Below are 13,014 nucleotides of genomic sequence, written 5' to 3'. Positions count from 1 at the left end.
GAATCCACCCTGAGAACCATGGATGTAGGAGTTGTTTTACTTATCCGAAGCGGTATCATTAAACGTACTATGGGTAAAGTCGATCAGCAAACAAGGTATGTGCCAAAAGCTGCCAAAAAAAAAAAGCTTGCTGCTTTCGGTAGTCTTGCCCATATCACCACCAGTGACAGCCCTTCCAAATGCTCAAACAGCAGATCTGAAGGAATGTTATTGGTTGGGAATCCCTTTATTAAAAAATAGTTTTGTTCCTCAAATGCCTGCAAATTTTTTGGTAGGTGCATGCTGCATTTTAATAGTTGAGCCTTGTGCACTTGTGGAGATTTCTCTTCTCTTCTCTTTCTTGCGGGTATTGCTGTATATATCCCTGACAAAAAAAAAAACCTCTGTCAAAAACCCATTTAAAGGGGGCCCAGGGGTTTGGCAGCTGGCTGTCAAAACTCCTTTCCCCCCAAAAAGGATGCAATTCACTTTGATACTTTCCTAAGCAACTAAAGTGTTATCAAAATGGGCATCACCATGAAAACCATTGGAGGAGGGAATCCCTTCACCCGTTTTGTGAGCTAAGATCACTTGTGTTTTTGCTTTCCCTTGGCACATTTCACCTTTTGAGATCTGTCACAAGAAAGTAAAGGGTGGGGGGAAACCTGTCTTTCGGTCAGTGCCTTTTCTAGGTTAGTGTCCATGGTTAGTACCTGCTGCACCAAGATGAGGCTTTCTTGTTTGGACCCATATAAGTACAAACATCTGTACTTGCATAAGTCCAAGTATTTAAAAAGAACCAAAATTGTATATAATTGGGGAACAATTTCTTTTCTTTTGATAATGGTGACTAAACACTGACAATTCTTCTAATGTGCCCACATTAGTGAAGGACTGTCACTGGCTGTCAGATCAAAGATTGAAAAAGGCAATCTCTAATAAAAATAAAAATATTCAAGGGGGGAAAGTTATGGTATGCCTAAAACATCTTCAGTCATAGTTGGGAAGGGAAGTCTTCTGGGATACCAGGTGTGGGAGAAAAAGAAGAGAGTGACTGAACAACCTACAATAAGCCTCATCATTTGTCAGATGTAATGTGGGTTATTTTGAAAACAACCCACCCTGTTTTTTTGCTTCCTGCTGTGTAGTAGACTATATATGTGGGGTATGTGCTTATGATGCCTACATGTTACATACTGTAGACAATGTTAAAGTGCCTTCTGCATAAGAATTTGCTAAGCAGGGAAGCACCCCATGTCTCAGTTGAAATCTAAGGCTTTCTTCCAGATAATTCAAATGTATTAATAGCTAAGATATAAATGCAGTCATATTATTTTTATAAGAGTGCTATTGTCTTCAGTCATGCATAAAATACATGGGGTATTTAATTTAAAAAGAAAATGAAAACTACTTTTATCACCAGTCAGTATGTTGCTACATGTTTTATTCCATAGCAGCATTCTTTGAACTTAATGTGAAAATAAAAGATTTGAACACCGCATCAAGTCTTTTGAAATGTTGAATGTTAAACTATTTTTTCACAGGGTAATAGCTTGCAATTTGTAATTTAGGTCCACTAAACATTTTACATTTCATCTTGGTGATCATGTATAAAAATTAGTGTTTCTTAAAAACACAAAATAGGCTGCCTTCAACACCTGTCTGGTATGGTTTGTTTCTGTCTGTTTCTGTGCCAGTGCACTGTTGTATCACCAGTATTTTTCACATTTAGGCTGCAGTCCTCTGTGTTTTTAGATGGGAATATGCCTTATTGAAATTGGTGGAATTTACTTTTGAGTAAACCTACATAAAATCACTGTTAATTAGTTTTTACTACTGCATAGGAATGTTAGTTGGTTTAATTTCTTGCTGATTCTTCTTTTCCTCTGCTTTTCTGCCTCAGGGTTGTCAAAGTCTATTAACTTAGCATGCCACAACTAGAGACAGGATGTTTGATGGTGAAGGATTGCATCCAATAACATTACTCTTGGGAATTACTCAGTGGGCGGGTTTTGTTCAGGCCTGTCCTGATTGCAAATTTTGGTCAGGAAAGAATGTTCCCCTACAGCTATTTGTTTTGGAGGCATCTTTCTGTAATGGCAAACTGTGATCTACAAGATGTAGGTTGGCTTGTTGGGTTGCTAGTAAATGGATGTCCCTAGCCTGGAGCAAAGGAATGGATTTAGATGGCCTTTTAGTCTGTGATTTTCCTGTGGTGAACAAGTTACTCCTGGAGGGTGTTTACTGTCTGCTAAAAATTGAAAATCCTTAAGTATTTTTCCATGAAATACTAGCATTTTATATTTAAGTGCTTTAAATGTTTTAATATAAATGACTAACAAAAATTAAATTGAAAAAGTCAAGGAAAAAAGCAGTTTCGTCAGTTTCAGAAAGAAAGTAGCTAATATTTTTAGCAGCAGTTTTATTTCTCTACAGACAATAGAAATAAAAATGACCGTCTTACAGCATTAATGAAATATGACAGTTATTTGGTATTTACCAGTGTAGCATGTATTTTAAGTTTATTTGGACATATTCAGTGCGAAATACTAAAATCAGTAAGTTGGCATAAAGTCAGGGACAATCTTTCATTTTCTTCCTCATCTCCAAGGCTGGGAAGAAGACTGGGGCTTGTAACTCTTGCTAGAAGGCAGTGGCATACTTGCCATGGTGAACACGACTGTGAACTCCTATTTGTGGAGGTAAGTTAGTGGGAAAATAGTTCTGCAGATGATTTGGTCTTCATCTCCTAACATTCCTCACCATTGGCCATGCTGGCTGGGCCTTCCAGGGGTGGAAGTTCAAAACATCTATTTTCTGTCCACCCTGAATATAGTATGTTGTAGATACTTCAATATACTTGGGGTAATCCTTGAATAGGATCACATCATAAGGTTACTAAGTATAGTTGTACTGAAGCCATCAAGAGAGTTAATGTAAATAGGTGAACAGCTTGGCATAACATATTCTAGATCTCACATTACACCCATCATGCAAGTTTACATGTGGGACTAAACAACATTGAAAATACAGATCCTTAGCTTAAAGTCAAGGTATACCAAAAGGAAGTTGCACTTCACACTGACTGAAGGGACAAGCAACTTATCAAGCCTTTGATACAAAATGGAGACATTGCTTTGATTAATCCAGTTGAGTTTAGACAGCAATTATGTATGCATGTTGAATCATATAAGCACAGATCATATTTCACATGAATAAGCCACATATTTGTCTTAGTATGCATACATTTTACCTTTCTATTCATATAAAACACTTAAATGCTTCCATATACAGTCAGCCCTCCACATTCACAGGGGTTGTGTGTGCAGGACCCCCATAAAAGTGGAAAAACTGTGAATATCTCTAGACTCCGTCTCCCAATGTTAACTCTTAATACTGTTGACTATACAAGTACAAGATTCCTTCTCCCCCTCTCTCTCAGACCTTGGTCTGATCCAGCAGGGCTCCTCTTCTTTATTTATTACATTCTTAAGCTCTTATTCCCCGTGCTCCGTTTCACTCACCAGTGTCTCCTCTTTGCACCAAGGAAATGCTGGAAAGATTCCCCTCTTTGGGTAGCTGGGCAGGCATGCTTTGGAGACCTTCCTTCTCTGTCCTTTCATTTCCTTTCTCCTGCGCTCATTCTTTCATGATGATGATTTTCCACAGTTGGCAATAAAACTCCAAAATTTCCTATGTTCATTATTATGAACCATTTAACACAAATTTTTAAATTAATAGCATTTATGGCTGTTTGTAAGTACAAATGTTTGTAACTTGGACATTCATAACCCAGGAATTGCCTGTGAATACACCTGTGTAATGGTTTTCAGTTATACGAAGTATGTCCAGAAAGTAATGAGAATGAAGTCCCTACACTTAAGAAGGGCTCTGTGAAGGGAGAAGCTGGCCAAGGTCACTTGGGCTGGGGTGCCAGGTATTCGTAAGAACACTGATTAGTTGCATTCCAGCTCTGTCAGGGTCAAGACATTCTTTTTTGAGACATCCTCTTCAAGTGCCTCGTATTAAGAAAAATGCAAGTGAGTTTGGAACAGTGGTACATGATAAATTTTGGTGTGAAATTGGGTAAAAGTGCATCAGGAAGTTGCACTTTTGGAACTGGTGAGGAAAGTTTGGAAATGGTGAGGAAAGCTTTTGGAGAAACTGCACTGTCATCTGTACAAGTGTACCAATGGCACAAGTTGAAATCGGTTCAACTTGGATTCTTAATCACGACAACACACTGAGTCACAGTGCTTTGGTTGTCAGAGAGTGTTTGGCTGAAAAACACATCACAGCGCTTCTCCATCCACCGTACAGCTCCAGCTTATATCTTTACAACTTTTTCATATCCCTAAAGATGAAGAATGGTGTGAAAGGACACCATTTTGGTAGTGTGGATAACGTCCAAAGAGCCACTACGCAGGCTCTGAATGTCATCCCACTGGAAGACTTCCAGGGATGCTATGAAGGATGGAAAAATCACTGGGACCGTAGTGTACGCTCACAAGGTGCATGCTTTGACAGAGACAATGTGCAATTGTAATTTTTTTCAATAAAATAATTTTTAAAATATCATTACTTTCTGGACACACCTCTTATATATATAGATAGGGAACTAGGAAGTAGAAAAAAAGAGAGTAGAGGAGGCAGGGAAATTATGGTCGCTAAATAAGGACATTAGGCTGTTGGGAGCTTAAACTAATAATGTGAACTCTGAATGTAAATGACGCCATGGATGGACAATGTGAGGGTTAAAATGGAGAGCTGGTATCATAGAATCTTAGTATCATAGAATAGTAGAGATGGAAGGGGCTAGGAGGCCATCAAGTCCAACCTCCTGCTCAGTGCTGAACACGAAGTTGGACCATCCCTCTCAGATGGCTGTTCAGTTGCTTATAAATTGGGAAAAATCAGGAAGAAAGAAGAATGAAACAAAAATACTTTAGAATGTGCTTGGGAAACTTGCTTAGTTATCAGACAGGCATTTGCCAGATTTAGAGTGTTATGCTTTTAATACTAGCAAGGGTTGCTCCTAGCTATTTAATTAAGTTAGACATCAGGAAATATAACTGACAGGATTTTTTGCCCTGGTGGATTAGTTTCCAGAATCAGGGTTAGTTTGACTATAGCCTGAGTTCTGCCACAGAGAGAACTCTGTCATATTTATACTTCAGACAAGCCTCTTTTAGATAGTGGGATAAAAAGCAGAGCCTCGGAAGTTAACTGTAACTTACAGGTAGGCTCACATAAGAAAAGACAGTCTTTCAGATATCTTAATTCAAAATCTTTTGGTGCTTCATAGCTAAGAAGCCCTGGGTATTGGGAACAGAAATTAATTGGAAACCACTGTAATTGATATAAAACAGGTATGATATGATCTGAAATGTGTGTTGCAAAGAGTTTTCTGGCAGCTTCATTTTGCAGCAGCTGCAGTTTTGAAACACACTACAATGGGAGCCCCACATAGTGTGTGTTTCAGTCATCTAATATGAACATGACCCACCACAGGTTTTTTACAGTAGATTTTTGTTTATTTCAGTTGTTACAAGTGTAAACAATATTGAGGCCACCTGTTTGGGAGGCTGTGTAGAAATCTGACAGCATAAATGATAATGATTGCCGATAGTCTGATGTAAAGTTCATAGCTTTGCTGATAAACTATATGGGAAGTATGGAAGAGTGATTTATTTTGGAGGGGTCCAAACTGCCAGCTTAAGTAGAGCCTTCATTTGCTAGCTTGCTTGATAGTTTTCCTGCTGAAAGATACACTTAGAGCCAATTTTCAGCTTACCTACAGTTGTCTTCAGCGCTTGGTGACAGGAATAGACATCTGAGCCTGTTACCATAGTAACACCGGAGTATAGCAAAAGATTTATCTACAGTATTGCCATTTGGATATACTGTTACTCCCATTTTTGTGTACAGACAAGATTCAGACCCACCTTTTAAAGATTAAAATATATAGAACTGATCTGACTGTGGAAACATTTTGAAAAACGTGCTATAAAAGTGTATGTTATATGGCATCATACATTTTGTTTAAAAATTAAGGCTGGTTGTTTCCAGTGTTGTGTAAAAATAAGAAAACTGTATCTGATTTGTAATTAGTGGTTTGCTGGGAAGAATAATTAGACATTTTTTCATGTAATTCTTGTTTATGGGATTTTCTGAATGGGTGAACACATCAGTGAATTGATTGCTTTTCATAAAACTAAATTTTGTTGTCAATTTCAGTTTTCGTACATGCACTATTCATAAGGTGCTCCTACTGGGATATTCTACTTATATTTTCCTTCTTTAAGAACTTCACTTTTCAGGCAGAAAATGGTGGACTAGGCAGCTGGGTTGCAATGATCTCAACTGTGAGAGGAGACTGTTTCTTAGTCTGCTCTAACTTACATAAGGCAGGATCTCCCCTCTAAGGGGCCTCAATTCCCAGCATGCTATCCAGTCTAGTGTACCATAATGGTTATTGCTCTCAGTGAAGTGAGGCACCCTTATTCAGAGTTGTTCTGCTCAATTGTAGAGCTTCCCTCCTGCTTCTGATTTTACGTTTCTGGTTCTTCCTGAGAAGACTGCTTTGTTTTCATGTTGTATTTGATAGAAGCTTCATGCATTCTACAGTTTAAGTGATTTTAACTATCATAGCATCTGAATAAGAATTTGGGTATTGTAGCTAGATTTATTGCTTGAATTAACATCCTGTTGTTCTTTCAGCTAGCTTCCTAAACCCATTCATGAATGCTCTGTTAGTTGGTGAACTCTCTTTTGTGTACTTGATTAAATTAAAATTTAAAATAATGTAGTATCTTGTGGCAAGTTTATCCTCTCTAAATACTTAGATCTCTATTTCAGTTTTTGTCCATCTATTTTTTGGCTTCTGGATCAAAGAATGAACAAATGTCGTTAATCTCTCTATTTCAGGATTTGACTTGAAGCTCCAATAAAATCTTATTTTAGAAAATTGACTAGAAATTTTAGTTGACTTAGGTATATTTGTCTATGTATTTGGCTGGTTGAGACATAATGTCAAAACATACCTTGGTGCTATGAGAACAAGCTGTAAAGGAGACTCAGATGCTTCTTTCTCCCCTTGCAATACAGCAGCAGGTCATTCCTGCCTGATTATAACACTCATTAGCTAGATCTGGGGGTTAAAATTCTGTGGCCCCACTTTGATTTATTTAATTTCAATTTTGCAAGTTGAATATATTTATGATCTATTAAAAAGTTAATTAAAGCAATGAAGTAAGTACATGCTGTTCTCTAGCCATTCCTGACAACCGATGTTAAAATCACCCTGTCAGGTTCAGATGTTGCCACTTCAGATCAAGCCACTTTAAACAACTCTGCAAATAAACCATAGGTTTTCAGGTTAGCTTGTTCATGAAAAACTACCTACAACAGACAAACATTCTGGATTTTGATGTCATCTTAAGCCATCCTGCAACTATTCAAGTTAACTAACCGGTATTGCGTAGCACAATGTGTGAAGCAGGTCTTTCATTTTTTGCTGCTATGTACTAACACAGATACTCTCTGGAATTGCTTTCTTAAAGAATATAAGCAAACTAAGTTGTTGAACAAAAGGGCAAGAAAGGAGTATTGGCTTGTAGTACTCAGGGGAATTTGATTCATGCATTTTATTTATTGAACAGCACTGTTTTGTATTTATAGGCCAGAGCCTCAACAAAAAGTTCCTTCTGTACCGCCACCGCCACCACCACCACCACCTCCACCTTTGCCAGAACCAGCACCACCAGAGCCAGAAGAGGAGATTCTGGGATCTGATGATGAAGAGCAAGAAGATCCTGCAGATTACTGTAAAGGTTAGTGTGCATGAATAATAAAACATGATAATTTCTGAATTGTCCACTTATACTTTTAGACTAAATAAGCTTGAATTCTATAAAAACTCTGCTTGAAATCATAGTATTGTATTTAAGTTTTCTGAAGTCAAAGAAAAGCCATAAAGGTAGTGTTATTCTTTACTCCTCTTGATGGAGTAACTTAAAAAGACAAACCAAAGACCTTAAGTACCCTGAGAGAGGCATTTACAGAATTTCACTTGTAAATTATATTATCCAATAGAGTAGTGGTTGCCAAATGGAGGCTAGGGAGCCATATGCAACTCTTTGAGTTTATTTTGCAGCTTGCAGAGGGCTTGGAGACCCCCTGCCCCCCCACCAGTCCAGATGTCAGTGATGGCATAGGTATGATTATATGGAGCTTTCCTGAGGCCACCGGTCCATCCCACTCTCTTTTTGAAGCTCAGGAAGAAAGCGGGTCAGGCTGGTGGCCTCATGAGATCTCACCTGTTCCTCTTGATAAATGCAAGGGTGCTTTGGCAATTCTACCTCCACTGCTGCTCCAGGCAGCAAATCCAGTGATACTACTTGAGGTGGCACCAGTGGTTATTCTGGCAGAGGCAGCATTTCCTTGGTGTCTTTGGCAGCAGCTGCCTCAGCTGTGGCCCTGCCCCCAGTGAAGAAGCTGAAGATGGAGCAGATCCAGGCCAACCAGGAGCTCTTCTGTCAGGCCTTTGAGAGTGAGTATGAAGTAACTGGGTGGGAGGGAAGAGGGGCCAAAAGTAACAGCCTCCCAAATGCCATCTGCTCTATCTCTGGCTTCTTCAGAGGTACAACCGCCACAGCACCTTTGTGCTTGTCAGCAGGAGTGGGTGGGACATGCTGGGGTGAACTCTCACATGGCTGCCAAGTCAACCTGGTCTCTTTCCACTCTGAGCAGGAAGAGATTAGGTTGGCTAGCAGCCTTTCAAGAGCACTTGACTTTAAAAAGCCAACTTTGAAAGAGGTATTTTGATACCCTTCCTGAATGTGGAGAAAGTGCAGACTGGTCACAGCTCTGAAGGAATTTGTGTTGTTTATGTGACAGCCCCTGAAGATGGCTATCCTTTCGCTGTTTGTCCCTTCTGAAACTCCTTCAAAGATCCCTGATAGGACATGGTCTTCAAGTTAGAATTCTAGCAAAGAATACACAGTGCTTCTCACTAAACTACTCATATAATTGCCAGGAGTCTGTCTGTGACAACAGTAAAAAAATCCTGTTTTTTTACATTAATATGACATTTGTTTTGAGTAGTTCTTGTTTCTAAAGGTCCATTTCTTTGACATTTGTTTTGAGTAGTTCTTGTTTCTAAAGGTCCATTTCTTTGGGAAGGACATCCCAAAGTTAGCAGTCCAGGCGTAAATGTGTCTTCTCATGCACATTTAAAAATAATATACTGATAAGCAAGAACACACTTCCATAAAGCCACAATGCATAATAAACAAACATTTGTTCTTGTCTTGTGACTCTCAAACATCTGACATTTACCATATGTGGCTCTTCTTCGTCGTGGCCTCTGTGCATCACACATATGGGTTCTACGCCTGCGCAGTGCCTTTGGCCGGAAGATTAACAGCTAACGGTTTTTGGCGGGAACTCCGCTCCCCCTCCCCCCTAGCATTATATAAGGAGCGGAGTGTCCACCATTTTCCAGTCTTTTTGACCGCCATTCATTGTGCCTCGTGCCGCTTCGCTCTCGATAAGATTATTACTTACCTTCTTGCTCGTTCGAAAATCTCTCCTTTTTCCTACCAAGTTTGTATCCCTTGTTCTTGTTGTTAGTACTTCACTTATATTTCTTCTTAACTTTGTACCATTTTTTCCTCTTTATCGTTCCTATAAAAAAAAACAAAAACCAAAAACATTACTTTCCCGCTTTACTATCTCCTTTTTTCTTCTTTCTACAATGGCGCAACGGGCGGCGTTCCGCAAGTGCGGAAAATACAGCTCCAAAATGCCCGCCGTGGACCCGCATGATCTGTGCCTCCTTTGTTTGAGGGAAGGGCACAGAGTGCGGCCATTGTTTGGCCTTCTCTAAACAGGCGAGGAAGAACAGGGAGAACCGCCTCCGCAAACTCTTATGGGACCAGGCTCTCCTCCAGTCGGACTGGCTGGTGGCTGAGCCTTCCACTGTTGTGGCCCCACCCAAAGGCCGTCCAACTTCGGCTGACCTGCCGCAACGCCCGGCCTCTTCCTCCATTGCTCCGCTCTCACGCCCTTCTGAAGAAGGCGCTCATACCATGGCCGACCAGTCTGTTTCCCTGCCGAGGAAACAAAAGGAAAAAAGAAAGCACAGCAACTCAGATAAACATCCTGTGCATAAGAAGGCCAAGAAAGATAAGATGGGCAAGCCGGTTAAGAAGCCGAAGAACCCCGAGCAGGCAAAACACCGCCACTCGGGCTCGGCCTCTTCCTCGATTCCGATCCCTGCTTCGGAACCGACCCCCTCGGTCCCGACCATCCAGGTGACTATGAGGGTTACCCCACCGGGCTCACCGCACTGACAGCCGAACCCATTCTGGATTCAAGGTGTGGTTCCATCTCTGATGGGGAAATACGAGATTCTCCACCTAGAGCTTGGATGCGAGGTCTGATGATTGGTACCACTCCAGGTACTCCTCCGCTCCGAGATGGGAAGAGTACCACTCTGTAGCCTATTATCCGACCTCCAGGGGACAATCTTCACCACCAGCGCTTCAGGAACGTTTCCATTCAACGCCCAGAGACGCCCCAAGGGCCCCATCTAAAGAAAGTGGCAGATCAGAGTCACCAGGAGATTCTTCCTCCAGTGTACCACCCCCCTACTGGATGGAATCCGACGAGTCTGAGGCTGACTCGACCTCGCCGGATGCAGCGGTTGCTTCTCAGGGCCCGGGGTCGCCCGAGGAACCATATATATCATTTAATGATCTGATGGCCAGACTAGTGAGATTGCTCAATATAGAAGCCCACCAACAGCCGGGACCGAGCACCGATCGTTTTTATGATGTGGTCAGGGGCGAACGATCCACATCTATTGCTTTGCCGTTTATTACGACCTTACGGCAGGCAATGACCCAGCCATGGGACCTCCCAGCTCACCCACAACCGACTTCTCGTAAATACAAGTCCATGTATCGGGTGCGGGAAGAGGACATCCCGTTTCTTCTCCATCAGCCCAAGCTGAATTCGGTTGTTGTAGAATCCTCGCAGGGTCGGGAAGCCCGTGGACACACCTCGCCTCGTGACAAAGAGGGCAGAAAGGTTGATTCCCTCGCCCGCCGGGTATACGCAGCTTCAGGCCTTGGTTTACGAATTTCTAATTCTGAGGCAACCCTGGCGTGTTACCAATATTTCTTTATGCAACGCCTGGATGCCATCATCGATACCCTCCCAGGAAACCAGGGCAAACTTGCTAAGACTTTTGTTAAGGAAGCTATGCAAGTGGTGGTGCAACAGCTTTCCACTGCGAGGCACCATGTGGACTCTGATTCAAGGTCGCTGGTCGGTGCCATTTCCCTCTGCAGACACGCCTGGTTGCGCAATTGCAATTTTCTGGACGAGATGAAGCGGAGAATTGAGGAGATGCCATTCAATGGTTCCGGTCTCTTCCATGCGAGGACGGATAGCAAATTGAAGAAAATCCATGAATCAAGGATGACGGCCCATCGTATGGAATTGCAGTCTCTACCCCGACGTAAGTGGTCATGGTCACGTCCACAGTACCGTCAACAATTTCCGCCTCGGCAACAGCAACCGCATCAACGTCAGCAGCGTCGCAGGCAACAACCACCCCAGCGCTTCCAACAGGGCCGCCGCCGCTTTGATATGGACAAGCCACAGCGCTGATGCGACAAGCGAACCTCTCCTCTCATTCCAACTCTACCCTCCCCCCTCTCATTTGGGGACCGACTGAAGAGTCGGCTCTCCATTTGGGAGTCCATCACATCTGATGGGTGGGTGTTATCTGTCATTCAGCACAGATATGGAATCGAATTCGACGTTGTGCCATCACCAAATCCTATCCGCTATACTCCGACTTCCTTGGTACTGTTAGACGAGATTCACCAACTCCTTGCTAAAGGAGTTATTCGTCACCTGTTGTTATCAGAGGGATTCCACAGATTCTATTCCAGATACTTTACGGTCCCGAAATGAGATGGGGGTCTCAGACCAATATTGGACTTGAGAACTCTCAATAGATTCATAACACCAAAGAAGTTTTGGATGACCACATTTCAAAGTATTCTCCCGTTGCTGGGAAGAGGGGATTGGTTCGCCTCATTGGATCTGAAGGATGCCTATTTTCATATTTCAATACATCCAAGTTATAGGAGTTTCCTTCGTTTTGCGGTGGACTCTGAAATCTACGAATTCAATGTGCTACCGTTTGGATTAGCCACTGCACCAAGGGTTTTTACAAAGTGTATGGCTCCTGTCTGTGCACACCTTCGATTACATGGAATTCGGATATACCCGTACCTTGATGATTGGTTGCTGGTCTCCGACACAGAAGCAGGGCTTTTGTCTGCTGTTGAGTTTACATGTGCTCTATTGCACGATCTCGGACTCTGTATTAATCGACAGAAATCTTCCCTTCTCCCTACGCAGGTGATCAACTTTATCGGAACCCGGCTGGATTTGACGTTGGCAAGAGCCTTCCTTCCTTGGGACAGGTGGCATGCGATTGCTCAGTGCATCGCTCGGATTCGACAAGCAAGAACTGTTCCCGCCTGGTCTATTCAGAGCCTGTTGGGACACATGTCTGCTTCCATCGCTGTGGTTCTGCATGCCAAACTCAGGCTACATCCCCTTCAACTGTTCTTCAACGGAATGGTTCGATCACAGAAAGATCCTCCTACCAAACGGATTCGACTTCCGGCTTACATTCTTTAGTCCCTGTTATGGTGGATAGACCCAGCCAATCTGACTGTAGGCGTTCCGTTTCGACCCCGGTACCCTACAGTAACCCTCGGCACCGATGCGTCCCTGCTGGGATGGGGAGCCATTTGCTCCGATTTATGTACCCAGGGGATATGGAGTCACCGGGATTGCAGGAACCATATCAATTTTCTGGAACTTCTTGCTGTTTTCAAAGCCCTGCAATCATTCGAGGATGTGCTTCTACACCAGGTCGTCCAGGTGACCTCAGACAACATGGCGACGGTCTTTTATTTGAACAAACAAGGGGGAACCCGATCCCGG

At 42.3% G+C, this 13,014-nt stretch overlaps 1 protein-coding gene across 10 annotated transcripts in view; it reads left to right on the top strand.

Moving 5' to 3' along the window:
• SRPK2 (SRSF protein kinase 2) overlaps nt 1-13,014 on the top strand; it is a 121,235-nt gene that overhangs the window by 70,086 nt on the left and 38,135 nt on the right. For all 10 annotated transcript variants that reach the window (XR_006414001.1, XR_006414000.1, XM_044423241.1 and 7 more), the window contains exon 3: nt 7,660-7,811. Coding sequence is in view for 8 of the 10 variants with exons in the window: in XM_044423241.1 (XP_044279176.1) it covers nt 7,660-7,811 (152 nt within the window). In the remaining 2 variants the exon portion in view is untranslated. The remainder of the gene's footprint in view (nt 1-7,659; nt 7,812-13,014) is intronic.

This window comes from Varanus komodoensis, unplaced genomic scaffold (assembly GCF_004798865.1).
Source record: "Varanus komodoensis strain SLA01 unplaced genomic scaffold, ASM479886v1 scaffold13_3, whole genome shotgun sequence".
NCBI classification, from domain to species: domain Eukaryota; kingdom Metazoa; phylum Chordata; class Lepidosauria; order Squamata; family Varanidae; genus Varanus; species Varanus komodoensis.
This window is presented reverse-complemented; position numbering and strand designations above follow the sequence as displayed.